Genomic DNA, 16,351 nt, shown 5'->3' on the forward strand with positions numbered 1-16,351 from the left:
AGGCTAGCAGGTCAAAGTGCACTCAGACTAATGTATCCGCATACAAACAATGAATAAGGACGTTTACTCTGTTAAACGACATACATGTGCACATGGACGTTGTAATTAAGACCAAGAAAGCATAATAACCAAAACAAGGTATTCTCCGTCAGACGCCATCTTGTTTTGTTCTTCTTCCTGTGTGACGTCATCGAGGTGTTCTCAACCGCGGAACAAATGTTGTCCAAACACGTGTTTCACTGGGACAATAGTGAGTGGTGCACACTTCCTTCGCCCAGCCACAGAACAACAGAAAGTGCCATTTAAGAGTTGCTGGTGTAACAATAAGAAGAATATATTCCACTCCTCTCTTGTACATGCGGCTTATGAGGTAATATACATTATATATGTTTATATTATTTACCTGATATGTTGTTCGAAGCTAACGTGCTAGCGTTAGCCAGCTAGCAGGCCTTTGTAGCAAATGCGAGCGTCTGAGGAGTGTATTTTATATGTTCTCTATGACAATTATATTGACTTATTTAATTCCTTAACTGTTTTTTTGCTGTATAGTACAGTCACGCTTAACATCATTAAATATTTGTTAATAGAAAGGAACGAACGTCTCGTAATTTAAGTCTGTAATAAGTCACATGGTATAATAATAATAATAAAACATTTTATTTGGTATAGCACTTTTCAGTGTACTCAAAGACGCTTTACAGGATAAACATTAACATTATTATTATTATTATGACAGTGTAATATAATGTATTACACATACATTGCAGTAGTCTACTTTGTGTCGGTGCTAACTTTATTAGCAATAAATACAAATTATGTTGTTTGCACGCACTTCTATTACCTCTGGACCAGCTCTATACTCTGGGCAGGGTCCTTGAGGGTGCATGGCAGTTTGCCCAACCAGTCTACATGTGCTTTGTGGACTTGGAGAAGGCATTCGACCGTGTCCCTCGGGAAGTCCTGTGGGGAGTGCTCAGAGAGTATGGGGTTTCGGACTGTCTGATTGTGGCGGTCCGCTCCCTGTATGATCAGTGTCAGAGCTTGGTTCGCATTGCCGGCAGTAAGTCGGACACGTTTCCGGTGAGGGTTGGACTCCGCCAAGGCTGCCCTTTGTCACCGATTCTGTTCATAACTTTTATGGACAGAATTTCTAGGCGCAGTCAAGGCGTTGAGGGGATCCGGTTTGGTGGCTGCAGGATTAGGTCTCTGCTTTTTGCAGATGATGTGGTCCTGATGGCTTCATCTGGCCAGGATCTTCAGCTCTCACTGGATCGGTTCGCAGCTGAGTGTGAAGCGACTGGGATGAGAATCAGCACCTCCAAGTCCGAGTCCATGGTTCTCGCCCGGAAAAGGGTGGAGTGCCATCTCCAGGTTGGGGAGGAGATCTTGCCCCAAGTGGAGGAGTTCAAGTACCTCGGAGTCTTATTCACGAGTGAGGGAAGAGTGGATCGTGAGATCGACAGGCGGATCGGTGCGGCGTCTTCAGTAATGCGGACGCTGTATCGATCTGTTGTAGTGAAGAAGGAGCTGAGCCGGAAGGCAAAGCTCTCAATTTACCTGTCGATCTACGTTCCCAGCCTCACCTATGGTCATGAGCTTTGGGTTATGACCGAAAGGACAAGATCACGGGTACAAGCGGCCGAAATGAGTTTCCTCCGCCGGGTGGCGGGGCTCTCCCTTAGAGATAGGGTGAGAAGCTCTGTCATCTGTGGGGAGCTCAATGTAAAGCCGCTGCTCCTCCACATCGAGAGGAGCCAGATGAGGTGGTTCGGGCATCTGGTCAGGATGCCACCCGAGCGCCTCCCTAAGGAGGTGTTTAGGGCACGTCCGACCGGTAGGAGGCCACGAGGAAGACCCAGGACACGTTGGGAAGACTATGTCTCCCGGCTGGCCTGGGAACGCCTCGGGATCCCCCGGGAGGAGCTGGACGAAGTGGCTGGGGAGAGGGAAGTCTGGGCTTCCCTGCTTAGGCTGCTGCCCCCGCGACCCGACCTCGGATAAGCGGAAGAAGATGGATGGATAAATGTTAAATAATAAAAATGGCTTTAATATACTGTACACAAATTGAACATGCATCAATATTTTGTTTGTAATCGAATCATGAGGTACCCAAATATTCTCAAAAAAAAAAAAAAAAAATATATATATATATATATATATATATATATATATATATATATATATATATATATCTTTCCAAAAGTATTTGGCCACCTGCCTTTACTCACATAAGAACTTGAAGTGCCATCCCATGGAATTGTCCAACATGTTTTGGTATCCTGGAGCATTCAAAGTTCCTTTCACTGGAACTAAGGGGCCAAGCCCAACTCCTGAAAAACCAACTTTACACCATAATTCCTCCTCCACCAAATTCCACAATCGGCACAATGCAGTCCGAAATGTAGCGTCCATCAGGTTGCCAGATGGAAAAGCGTGATTCATCACTCCAGGCGTCTCTACTGCTTTAGAGTCCAGTGGTGACATGCTTTACACCACTGCATCCCACGCTTTGCATTGGACTTAGTGATGTATGGCTTAAATGCAGCTGCTCGGCCATGGAAAGCCATTCCATGAAGCACTCTGCGTACTGTGCGTGGGCTAATTGGAAGGTCACATGAAGTTTGGAGCTCTGTAGCAACTGACTGTGCAGAAAGTCTTTGCACTATGCTGACCTCTGTCAGTTTACGTGGCCTACCACTTGGTGGCTGACTTGCTGTTGTTCCCAAACTCTTCACTTTTCTTATAATAAAGCCGACAGTTGACTTTGGAATATTTAGGAGCGAGGAAATTTCATGATTGGATTTGTTGCACAGGTGGCATCCTATGACAGTTCCACGCTGGAAATCACTGAGAGCGGCCCATTCTTTCACAAATGTTTGTAGAAACAGTCTCCATGCCTAAGTGCTTGATTTTATAAGTGATTAGGACACCTGATTCTCATCATTTGGATGGGTGGCCAAATACGTTTGGCAATATAGTGTATATATATTCTCACGCCAGCACATTTCTTAAGGTGTGAGTGAGGTTCGACCAACATACTATTGCACGGCCACACTCGCTGGTACTTGTTACACGTGCTTCGCTGCACTTCTGTTGGTTTTAAGAATGTTGCTTTCGCAGAAGGAAGAACGAGGAGAGGATATTGCGTGTAAAAGTAAAGCAAACTAATCACAGCTCTGCAGTCCTGGTCATCGTTGACGTGAGGTCAGACTATTTTGGAGGTGCACATCAAGGTTGGCTGGTAGGTTGGTAGTGGGAGGAGCAAGTTGGCGTCACTCGATGCTGCAGCACAATGAAACTTTTATACGTGCATACTGACTTAACCTCTTAAAGCCCAAGCTGTTTGTTTACATGCTTTTTTTATTTCTCTTTGCTATTTGGGCTTATTGGACCCAAATTAGAATAAAAACTAAGAATCATCTTTTGATATGATGTACTTAGTCCATAAGTACACAAACATGTACTTCATGGAAAAAATATTATATTTGATAGACTAAAAAATATTTGTCACATCTGTTTGTTTGTGTTGTCTTGCAGACGTCCAACAGATGAACGCTTGTCAAGAAGAACGTGCCCTTCAGCAGCAGGGGGGCTCCTCTTTGAGGCAGGAGGATCCACGGCACCCTTACATGAAAGAGGAAGAGGAGGATCTACACATGAAAGAGGAAGAGGAGGGAGAGTGTCCTGTAGGGCAGGAGGAGGATGAAGTCAGCAAGTTTCCACTGACTGTCGTCTCTGTGAAGACTGAAGAGCATGAAGACAAAGCACCTGAGTCCTCACAGCTTCATCACAGTCCAAGTAAGCACAACATCCACATATCATCTAATACAATGTTTGTGACACATGTTCATCCGGGGGCCACATTTATGACTAAAGATGGAGATATACCGTATTTTCCGCACTATAAGGCGCACCGGATTATTAGCCGCACCTTCTATGAATTACATATTTCATAATTTTGTCCACCAATAAGCCGCCCCGGACTATAAGCCGCGCCTACGCTGCGCTAAAGGGAATGTCAAAAAAACAGTCAGATAGGTCAGTCAAACTTTAATAATATATTAAAAACCAGCGTTCTAACAACTCTGTTCACTCCCAAAATGTACGCAAATGTGCAATCACAAACATAGTAAAATTCAAAATAGTGCAGAGCAATAGCAACATAATGTTGCTCGAACGTTAATGTCACAACACACAAAATAAACATAGCGCTCACTTTCTGAAGTTATTCTTCATTCGTAAATCCTTCGTCTTCGGTGTCCGAAGTGAAAAGTTGGGCAAATTTACGATCCACTGGCAGATGTTGGCGTCGTCTGGCGCTGCCTCCTCGTCTTAGTGAAGGTGTGTTCGCCTTCTGTCATCCACTGTTCCCACGCAGTTAGCAGTCTAGCTTCGAATGCCCTGTTGACACCAATATCTAGCGGCTGGAGGTCTTTTGTCAATCCACCCGGAATGACGGCGAGTATTGAATTAAGCGCGTAAGCGTGTCTCTCAATGTGCTGTTATGAGCTAGCAAATATAACAACTACACTACCCAGCATGCAACGATAGTTACGAGCATGCGCGGTAGCCCTGAGAAGCGTTGTTGTATGCTGGCAGTTCGAATGTGGTTATGAGCACGCTGTGAGAAAACGTTGAGAACTCAGTTAACACGCCTCGTCTGCATTATTTATAATTAGACAGACAACACACTTAATAGGAGCCATTTGGGGTCTTTACATAAACACACAAATGGAAATGAAACGTCACATATCCCAGCATGCACCGCGCGCTTCTTCTACGGGGAAAAAAGATGGCGGCTGTTTACCGTAGTTGCGAGACCTAAACTTTATGAAAATGAATCGTAATAAAGCGCACCGGGTTATAAGGCGCACTGTTAGCTTTTGAGAAAATTTGTGGTTTTTAGGTGCGCCTTATAGTGCGGAAAATACGGTACTTGCTTTTTAACACCACCATTTAAAAATGAATGCTCATCAATCATCAACAGTGTAATTGCTGGGGTGTAACCATGTGACCTAGAGGCCGTCCTCCTTACCTCACCTGGTCAAATGAAGGCAAACATTCAATATGGCTACTGTTTATTTACCTTTAGCAGCACATATGTCAGCATATTTCAAAGGTTTAGTGGTGAAGATTAGGGATGTATACCAAGTACCATTTTTTTAGTACTGGTTCCTAATTATGTCCTCCATGAGGACCGTGAAGATTCTGGACTAAGGACACAACTATTTGTATTTTTAATTCCAGCTGACTGACGTAACTATGACACGTTGTCACATTGAGTTCAGCTGCCGCTGCTACACATTAAAATCAGCTTTGAATAATGACAAATAAGGAAGCAACAACATGCAAAAGTTTGATGTGTGTGTTATTGACAAGAAGATGACATAACTGCATTTCACCTTGCACTGCACACATAGTTGACTTCTTTAAGACTTCAAATAAACAGCTGTTTTTTTTTGTTTGTTTTTTTCTTTATTTAACCAGGTAAAATCCCATTGCGATCAAATATTTATTTTCCAAGGGAGACCTGGCCAAGAGGGCAGCAGCAAGGTTACATTAAAACAGTAAACAACACATAAAACATTAAATGTGCAACATTAAAACTTGCTGACATAACACATGTGCATACAGACAAGGTAGACTGCAATCCTTTCACAGAAGCTTTAAACTCATTCAATGTAACAAGGGTTTGAAGTTGAATATTGGATTGTAGTTTATTCCAAGCCTTCGCTGCTGAAAACCTAAATGCTTTCTTGCCCAGTTCAGTTCTTACTTTGGGGACGACAAATTGCAGAACATTCATTGAAAGAAGATTGTGACTTCCTTGTTTCTTTGTTAAAATACAAGACGGATAAGATGGGGTGATACCCAGAATGGTTTTGTAGATGAACACATACCAATGATTGAGGCGTCGAGCACATAAAGATGTCCAGTTAACTATTGAGTATAACACACAATGGTGAGTAAGTTAACCATTGAGTATAACACACAATGGTGAGTAAGTTAACCATTGAGTATAACACACAATGGTGAGTAAGTTAACCATTGAGTATAACACACAATGGTGAGTAAGTTAGTGATGAATCTCAGTGCCCCGTGGTACACACTATCCAGCTTGTGGAGACAACCAGCAGTAGCATTCATGTACAACACATCTCCATAGTCAATAACAGGTACATTTGTTGTTTCCACCAATTTCTGTTTCACAGTAAAAGAAAAGCAAGACTTGTTTCTATAATAAAATCCCAGTAAAAGTTTCAGGGTTTTTTTGCAACATACTGAATGTGCTCCTTAAAACTCAAGTGGTCATCAATTAAAATCCTAAATATTTAAAAGCAGATACTAACACAAATTCAAATGTTCTCACACAGTGCTGATCTTACAGTTTTTGACGTGGTAAAGAACATACACTTAGTTTTCTCTGCATTTAAAAGCAGTTGAAGATAGCAATGTTGTTCTAGTACTCTGTCAAATGCTTGTTGTAGATATTTAAAGGCCTCAGCAGGAGTGGGTGCTGTGCAGTATATGACAGTATCATCAGCGTAGGAATGGAAAGTTGAGTTCAGAATATTCTGTCCAAGATTATTAATTAATAATGGGCCCAACACAGAACCTTGAGGGACACCCTTTTCCACTTGCAGTACGTCCGAGAAGGAACCTTCTATCTGAACAGCCTGAGTTCTACTTGTGAGGTCATTTGCAAAGTATCCAAATGCTTGCTGAGAAAAACCAATTGCTGAAAGACGTTTGATTAAAATGACATGATCAACAGTATCAAATGCCTTTGAAAAGTCAATAAAGAGGGACAGACAGCACTGCTTCTTGTCAAGAGCTTCAGTTACATCATTTATAAACTTCATAGCAGCAGTAACAGTACTGGGATTTCTGCCAAAACCTGACTGAAATGGTGACAGAATAAAGTTGGTGTCCAAAAAGTCTTTTATCTGTTCACTGATAAGGGATTCAAGCACTTTTGCCAGAACAGAGAGTTTAGAGATCGGTCTGTAATCATTTAGATTACTAGGAGGCCACGAGGAAGACCCAGGACACGTTGGGAAGACTATGTCTCCCGGCTGGCCTGGGAACGCCTCGGGATCCCCCGGGAGGAGCTGGACGAAGTGGCTGGGGAGAGGGAAGTCTGGGCTTCCCTGCTTAGGCTGCTGCCCCCGCGACCCGACCTCGAATAAGCGGAAGAAGATGGATGGATGGATGGAGGGTCACCTCCTTTTAATAGGCGGATTACAAGGGCATATTTCCAATCCGAGGGGATTTCATTTGAAATTCGAGTAAAATTAAAAATGTGAGTCAGTGGTCCAGCTATAATTTCAGCTGTCAACTTTAAAAAGAGCGGCTCTAATTTATCTGAGCCAGCTGGCTTTCTAGGTTTAAGTTGTTTTAGAGCCCTCATTACCTCTGTTGTGGTAAAGGGCGTGAAGTTAAAAACCTGGGTATTTTCAACGGTTCTTTCCGGAGTTAGCGGAACTTCAGTAAAGTTGTCAGAATTATTGAGAAAACCAGAGGAAATAAAATGATTATTATAATGACTACCCATTTCTCTTCTGTCACTTACTCTGACACCATCAACACGTATACTAGGTGGGAGATTGACTGAATTACAGCAGGCGGACAAAGATTTGATGATTTTCCCAAACTTCTTTGGGTGTTTGAGGTTTTCAATTGTTGTGGAGAAATAAAATTCTGATTTGACTTTCCGAAGGAGAGAGGTACCGTATTTTCCGCACTATAAGGCGCACCTAAAAACCACAAATTTTCTCAAAAGCTGACAGTGCGCCTTATAACCCGGTGCGCTTTATATATGGATAAATATTAAGATTCATTTTCATAAAGTTTAGGTCTCGCAACTACGGTAAACAGCCGCCATCTTTTTTCCCCGTAGAAGAAGCGCGCGGTGCATGCTGGGATATGTGACGTTTCATTTCCATTTGTGTGTTTATGTAAAGACCCCAAAATGGCTCCTATTAAGTGTGTTGTCTGTCTAATTATAAATAATGCAGACGAGGCGTGTTAACTGAGTTCTCAACGTTTACTCACAGCGTGCTAACTGCCAGCATACAACGCTTCTCAGGGCTACCGCGCATGCTCGTAACTATCGTTGCATGCTGGGTAGTGTAGTTGTTATATTTGCTAGCTCATAACAGCACATTGAGAGACACGCTTACGCGCTTAATTCAATACTCGCCGTCATTCCGGGTGGATTGACAAAAGACCTCCAGCCGCTAGATATTGGTGTCAACAGGGCATTCGAAGCTAGACTGCTAACTGCGTGGGAACAATGGATGACAGAAGGCGAACACACCTTCACTAAGACGAGGAGGCAGCGCCAGACGACGCCAACATCTGCCAGTGGATCGTAAATTTGCCCAACTTTTCACTTCGGACACCGAAGACGAAGGATTTACGAATGAAGAATAACTTCAGAAAGTGAGCGCTATGTTTATTTTGTGTGTTGTGACATTAACGTTCGAGCAACATTATGTTGCTATTGCTCTGCACTATTTTGAATTTTACTATGTTTGTGATTGCACATTTGCGTACATTTTGGGAGTGAACAGAGTTGTTAGAACGCTGGTTTTTAATATATTATTAAAGTTTGACTGACCTATCTGACTGTTTTTTTGACATTCCCTTTAGCGCAGCGTAGGCGCGGCTTATAGTCCGGGGCGGCTTATTGGTGGACAAAGTTATGAAATATGCCATTCATTGAAGGTGCGGCTAATAATCCGGTGCGCCTTATAGTGCGGAAAATACGGTAAATTGATTCCTTAATTGTCTAAAATTCAACCAATCTGCTTCCAACCCTGACTTGCGTGCCCTGGCCCAAGCAGCATTACGCTCATGCAATACATCTGACAGGTCCGATGTAAACCACTGATTGTCACGTCCTTTAACCCTACATTTCCTAAAAGGGGCATGTTTTTTCACTATACTCAAGAAGTTTTCGTGAAAATATTTCCAAGCCAGTTCAACATTATCAAAAAGAGCAATTCTATCCCAATTAAAAAGATGCAAGTCATGTAAAAAAGCTTGCGTCTCAAGTAATTTCATATTACGTTTTTCAAGAAGACGAGGCTTGCTTTTAGGAATCCTTGTGTCTCGCACTACTGCAATCACACAATGATCACTCACATCATTAGGGAAAACACCAGATGCAACACATTTAAAGGGCATATTTGTTAGAATAAAGTCAATGAGTGTAGCTTTTTGAGGGCATTTAGGATTAGGTCTTGTAGTTGAGTTAATTAATAGTGTTAAATTTAGAGATTCACACTGTGCTTTCAAAGAGTCAGACACAGATGTGAGCCAGTCCCAGTTCAAATCACTATTTCATTGTATTTCAGTTGAGACAGAAGCTTCACAAGAGTAGATAGGGAATTACTAGGGGCAGATGGAGGCCTATAACACCCCACTACCATAATGTGGTGATTTCTAGCTCATTCAATTTCAAGTGCTAACAGTTCAAGTTCTTTACTTACTGATTCAGAGAGCACTAATTTAACATCAAACCTCTGCTTAATATATATGGCCACTCCACCACCTTTTCTTTGTCGGTCAGTACGATAGACATTATAGCCATGAATGTAAATATCTTTATCAAGCACAGATTGTTTAAGACAAGTTTCAGATAAGACTACAATATCAACATTTGTTGAGTTCATCCAGATCTTTATCATATCCAGTTTAGAGAGTAAACGCCGAACATTGATATGAATAATCCCAAGACCAGATCTAGTTTTAAAATCTGCAGGTGTAAAACATTGTGTAGGTGTATCAGGGCCTGGATTAGTCTCAACATTTCCTGAGAGCAATAACAATAATATAACTAAACATTTGCGCTTAAAGTTACGATCTTTTGAGTCGGTCTTTAATCTGTGAAAGTAAGTGCTCACAATAGGGGAGGATGCAGTAATGTTGACGTGATCTCTCAAAACAAGGAAACAATAAGAATGAATGGACTCTACCATAGTATGCAGCCATTTTGTTTTGTCCAAAGTCACAAAAATCTTCAACTGAGATAAGGCCGAGGTTATTTTGTAGCTGCCACTATGATGAAATGTCAAATTATCAAATATGTCAAACTGTGCATCTTGAAGTAGCATAGCTTGTGAGTGGGGGTGACCAGACCCATTTGGGACACCAGTAAAACCACACAAAAGTATAAAACACAATATAATAATATGTGACATAGTGAGAGGAGAAGTTACACTTGTTTTACCACTTTTGAAGATGTTAGCAGACAGGGCTGAAGACTAGCAACCAAGGCCGACGGGTGGAAGCCTGTAGACGAAGCCAATGGCTGGAGGCAAGCAGCAGGTCGATGGAAGGCTAGTAGGCAGGTCGATGGTGGAAGGCTAGCAGGCAGGTCGATGGTGGAAGGCTAGCAGGCAGGTCGATGGTGGAAGGCTAGCAGGCAGGTCGATGGTGGAAGGCTGGTAGACAGGTCGACGGTGGAAGGCTAGCAAGCAGGCCGATGGTGGAAGGCTAGTAGGCAGGTTGATGGTAGAAGGCTAGTGGTGTGGTTGGTAGAGTGGCCGTGCCTGAGGGTTCCTGGTTCAATCCCCACCTTCTACCAACCTAGTCACGTCTGTTGTGTCCTTGAGCAGGACACTTCACCCTTGCTCCTGATGGGTCGTGGTAAGCGCCTTGCATGGCAGATCCCGCCATCACTGTGTGAATGAGTGAATGAGACGGGATGAATTTGCTAAGTACAAAAATGAGTCAACATTTTTGAATGAAATAAACTGCTGTTCTAAATGTGTCCTCTAGATGTCGCAATAGCAATTCTTTTTATCTTTGTAGATTATGCTACATATGTAAAACACAACTAAAACACATGATGTTAGCGCACCAGTCGCAGAAAATGAGCAAACTACATCAATAACATCCTGTAATTTGATATTGATATTATTTATTCATCTTGATAGATTGAAAATGAACACCAATGAGTTGACTGATGAACATTATCACATAATTGATTCTGAAAGTGTAAAAAAGGACAACTAAAGATAGAATACTATTGTATGTAAAAAAAAAACCAACATGATTTATACATTTTCAGAATGTGTTTGTTCTATTTTTATACAAAGGAAACAATCTGCAGTTGTCTTTATTTTTACGTTATCTTGCCGTGATTTTACCAGTCCGGCCAACTTGGAGTAGATCTTTCTCCATGTGGCCCCCCATCTAAAATTAGTTTAAACACCCCTGGCCGAGTTCTTCCTGCGAAAAGCAGATACGAGAAAAAAATCTAATTATGAAACGGAATAGATCCCTTAAGATTTGTTGAGTAATATCAAGGATTATCCGTCGGTGGCGTTCCCAGACGTGGAACTATCTTGAGTTCCAGACGTCATTTTACACCACAAATTATGGTTAAGTTTAGAGATAAAGTTTAGGTGTCATAGACCGTATACAGAATAAAATATTTACACACTTTATATCAGTGAGTGTAAAGTTAAGAATGCCTCAATCAATGCTGTCTTGTACTTATAAAAAAAACTTGCTCCTCATCAAATTTCCAAGTCTGTTTTTGTACTCACTTTTGAATTAATTTTAGTGGCTGGGACAAAAGGAAGTATTTCCCGTGTTTTTATTGGTTGTTTTGCTACACACTTTTAACACAACACACGAAAGAACACAAATAATGTCATTGTGTTAACAGTGTCAGTCCAAAACTATTTATATTCTCTCTTTATCTTATTTACTTATTTACCCAACAGACGCTCAACAGCCCCTTCACATTAAAGAGGAAGAGGATGATCCACAGCCAACCTACATTAAAGAAGAAGAGGAGGATCCACAGCCCACCCACATTAAAGAGGAAGAGGAGGATCCACAGCCCACCCACATAAAAGAGGAAGAGGAGGATACACACATTAAAGAGGAAGAGGAGGATCCACACATGAAAGAGGAAGAGGAGGGAGAGTGTGTTGTAGGGCAGGAGGAGGATGATGTCAGCAAGTTTCCACTGACTGTTGTCTCTGTGAAGACTGAAGAGCATGAAGACAAAGCACCTGAGTCCTCACAGCTTCATCACAGTCCAAGTAAGCACATATCATTTTATTCTCAGGGCATTCAATCCATCACAACTGGACTGTTCACTTTGTCTTAGAAGACTCATCCAAGTAGGCTTCATCACTTCATGCTCATACACTTCAAGTCTTAAATCTAATCATTGGAATTTAGAGGGGAACTGCACTTTTTGGGGGAATTGTTCTATCGTTCACAATCATTATAAAAGACATGATGGTGGATATATAATTTAAAAAAAATCGCATTCTAAGTAGGGCTGGGCGATATGGACTTTTATTAATATCTCTATTTTTGGATATGTTAAGTCCATGTCACGATACACCATATATATGTGGATATGTTTAGGCCATGTCACGATGCATCATATATATGTGGATATGTTTAGGCCATGTCACGATACACCATATATATGTGGATATGTTTAGGCCATGTCACCATACACCATATATATGTGGATATTTTTATTCCATGTCACGATACACCATATAAATGTGGATATGTTTAGGCCATGTCACGACACACCATATATATGTGGATATGTTTAGTCCATGTCACGATACACCATATACAGGTAAAAGCCAGTAAATTAGAATATTTTGAAAAACTTGATTTATTTCAGTAATTGCATTCAAAAGGTGTAACTTGTACATTATATTTATTCATTGCACACAGACTGATGCATTCAAATGTTTATTTCATTTAATTTTGATGATTTGAAGTGGCAACAAATGAAAATCCAAAATTCCGTGTGTCACAAAATTAGAATATTACTTAAGGCTAATACAAAAAAGGGATTTTTAGAAATGTTGGCCAACTGAAAAGTATGAAAATGAAAAATATGAGCATGTACAATACTCAATACTTGGTTGGAGCTCCTTTTGCCTCAATTACTGCGTTAATGCGGCGTGGCATGGAGTCGATGAGTTTCTGGCACTGCTCAGGTGTTATGAGAGCCCAGGTTGCTCTGATAGTGGCCTTCAACTCTTCTGCGTTTTTGGGTCTGGCATTCTGCATCTTCCTTTTCACAATACCCCACAGATTTTCTATGGGGCTAAGGTCAGGGGAGTTGGCGGGCCAATTTAGAACAGAAATACCATGGTCCGTAAACCAGGCACGGGTAGATTCTGCGCTGTGTGCAGGCGCCAAGTCTTGTTGGAACTTGAAATCTCCATCTCCATAGAGCAGGTCAGCAGCAGGAAGCATGAAGTGCTCTAAAACTTGCTGGTAGACGGCTGCGTTGACCCTGGATCTCAGGAAACAGAGTGGACCGACACCAGCAGATGACATGGCACCCCAAACCATCACCCAACCATGCAAATTTTGCATTTCCTTTGGTAATCGAGGTCCCAGAGTCTGGAGGAAGACAGGAGAGGCACAGGATCCACGTTGCCTGAAGTCTAGTGTAAAGTTTCCACCATCAGTGATGGTTTGGGGTGCCATGTCATCTGCTGGTGTCGGTCCACTCTGTTTCCTGAGATCCAGGGTCAACGCAGCCGTCTACCAGCAAGTTTTAGAGCACTTCATGCTTCCTGCTGCTGACCTGCTCTATGGAGATGGAGATTTCAAGTTCCAACAGGACTTGGCGCCTGCACACACGCGTAAACTTCCCTTAACCACTCGCTCATCTTTTCTTCATCCATCCATCCCTTCGAGTTAGCTTTTATGATGACGCCGGCTGGAAAGGTCTCTTTTGGCAAGGTCTTCCTTTTGAATATCACCATGGGTGGAAGTTTCTGGCCATTAGCATGGCAAGCTAGAACCACAGTGAAGGACGACTTCTCATTCCCTGTGGTGCGAATATTCACCGTACGTGCTCCCGTTGTATCCACAGTATCCACAGTGCGGTTCACAGGAATATCAGTTGCTGTGAAATAGTAATCCGTGTGAGGATGGAGAGATTGCGTCTTTTCATGAACCGGATCCTTGTCGCTTAGTAGGAGCCATTTTGTGGTCATTACAGATGTAAACAGGAAATGAAACGTACGGTAATATCCGCGCGCTTTTTCTTCTTCTACGCGGGCGGGTGGTTGCTTACAGTAGAAGAAGAAGCGCTTCCTGTTCTATGGGGGCGGGTGCTTACCTTGGCGGTTGCTTGCGTAGAAGAAGAAGCGCTTCCTGTTCTACCGGGAAAAAAGATGGCGGCTGTTTACCGTAGTTACGAGACTGAAACTTTATGAAAATGAATCTTAATATTTATCCATATATAAAGCGCACCGGGTTAAAAGCCGCACTGTCAGCTTTTGAGTAAATTTGTGGTTTTTAGGTGCGGCTAATAGTGTGGAAAATACGGTACTCCAATATCACCATATACTCATTTTTTATATCGCACAGAGACAAACCCACAATATATCCAGTATATTCCATATATCACCCAGCCCTAATTCTAACTCATAAATGTAAATAAAAGTCCACTTGCAATGGAGCCAATGGGAGGTCCTCTATAACCATCCAAAATACACCAACAATACTCCATTTGCATTTTGTGGCTTGAATGTCCACCAAGTGTTAGTTGAGTTGAGTTGAGTTGAGTTGAGTTGAATTGAGTTGAGTTGACTTTGAGTTTATTTGGAACATGCAAGCACACAACATGATACATCACACATGCATGCATACAACATGATACATCACACATGCATGCATACAACATGATACATCACACATGCATGCATACAACATGATACATCACACATGCATGCATACAACATGATACATCACACATGCATGCATACAACATGATACATCACACATGCATGCATACAACATGATACATCACACATGCATGCATACAACATGATACATCACACATGCATGCATACAACATGATACATCACACATGCATGCATACAACATGATACATCACACATGCATGCATACAACATGATACATCACACATGCATGCATACAACATGATACATCACACATGCATGCATACAACATGATACATCATACATGCATGTATACAACATGATACATCACACATGCATGCATGCAACATGATACATCACACATGCATGTATACAACATGATGCATCACAATTTCCAGTTTGTATTTTCAACATGTTGGAAAAGGAGTAGGAAGAAGCAGAGCTTATTTAATCCTACCACTTTTCTTTTACGTAACAGTTGCTAACACTTTTGTTCACTTCCTGTTCTCAATGTATTCACAATATACTCCATAAGTAATCACAATAAAAATAAATAAATAATAATGAGTGAAGTAAGTTATATTTCATATGGTGAGATGAGAAAGATGATGTAGAAAATGAATGATGGATGAAATAAATTGAGAATGTTTATCTTCTTCTTTGTACTTTGTAAACACTTTAAGTGTGAAGAGTTTCTTGAAGTGGATCATATTAGTACATTGTTTGATTGCTTTGCTTCATCAAATCAAATCAAATCAAATCAACTTTATTTATAGAGCACATTTAAAATTTACCACAGGGGTAGCCAAAGTGCTGTACAATGAACAGGTTAAAAGATAAAACGAGTACCGAGCAAACACAACACAATACAAACAGAACACGATAAAAAATAAATAATTAAAATAGAATTAATAAAAACATAAAAACATAAAAACAGGATCACAGCAGGTGTATTATGGGGCGCCATTGCAGGATGGATATCACTCAGTGTTAAAAGCCATGGAATAAAAGTATGTTTTTAAGAGAGATTTAAAAACAGGAAGAGAGGAGGCTTGTCTAACACTCAGGGGTAGGTCGTTCCAGAGCTTGGGAGCAGCAACGGCAAAAGCTCTGTCACCTCTAAGCTTCAGCCTTGTGTCAGGGACCGTCAACAGCAGCTGATCGGCTGATCTTAAGGATCGGGTGGGGCAGTAAGGCTGAAGGAGGTCGGAGAGATAGGTTGGCGCGAGGTTGTTTAGACATTTAAAAACAAATAAAAGGAGTTTAAAATGTATTCGGTAACGCACAGGGAGCCAGTGAAGGGACGCTAAAATAGGGGTGATGTGCTCACGTCTGCGGGTCTGTGTTAGCAGACGAGCAGCAGAGTTCTGCACGAGCTGCAGGCGGGCGAGGGAGGCCTGGCTAATGCCAACATACAGGGCATTGCAGTAGTCAAGACGAGTCGAGATAAAAGCGTGGATTAATTTCTCAAGATCATGTCTTGATAGAAGCGGTTTCACTTTCGCTATTTGGCGTAATTGATAAAAGCTTTTTTGAACGACGCTGCTGATTTGTTTTTCGAATTTAAAATCTGAGTCAAACTTTACCCCCAGGTTTGTGACAGAGTCGCTGAGATACGGGGTCAGAGTGCCGAGGTCAACGTTGGGGGA

General features: G+C 41.7%; 1 protein-coding gene across 1 annotated transcript; it reads left to right on the plus strand.

Annotated features, from left to right (window-relative positions):
* The first annotated feature begins 242 nt into the window (after positions 1-242).
* Positions 243-12,136, plus strand: LOC133570629 (uncharacterized). Its single transcript, XM_061923321.2, has 3 exons — positions 243-370; positions 3,541-3,801; positions 11,745-12,136. The coding sequence occupies exons 2-3, from the start codon at positions 3,552-3,554 to the stop codon at positions 12,134-12,136; spliced, it is 642 nt and encodes a 213-aa protein (XP_061779305.1). The 5' UTR covers positions 243-370; positions 3,541-3,551.
* The last annotated feature ends 4,215 nt before the right edge of the window (positions 12,137-16,351 follow it).

This window comes from Nerophis lumbriciformis, linkage group LG28 (assembly GCF_033978685.3).
Source record: "Nerophis lumbriciformis linkage group LG28, RoL_Nlum_v2.1, whole genome shotgun sequence".
NCBI lineage: Eukaryota > Metazoa > Chordata > Actinopteri > Syngnathiformes > Syngnathidae > Nerophis > Nerophis lumbriciformis.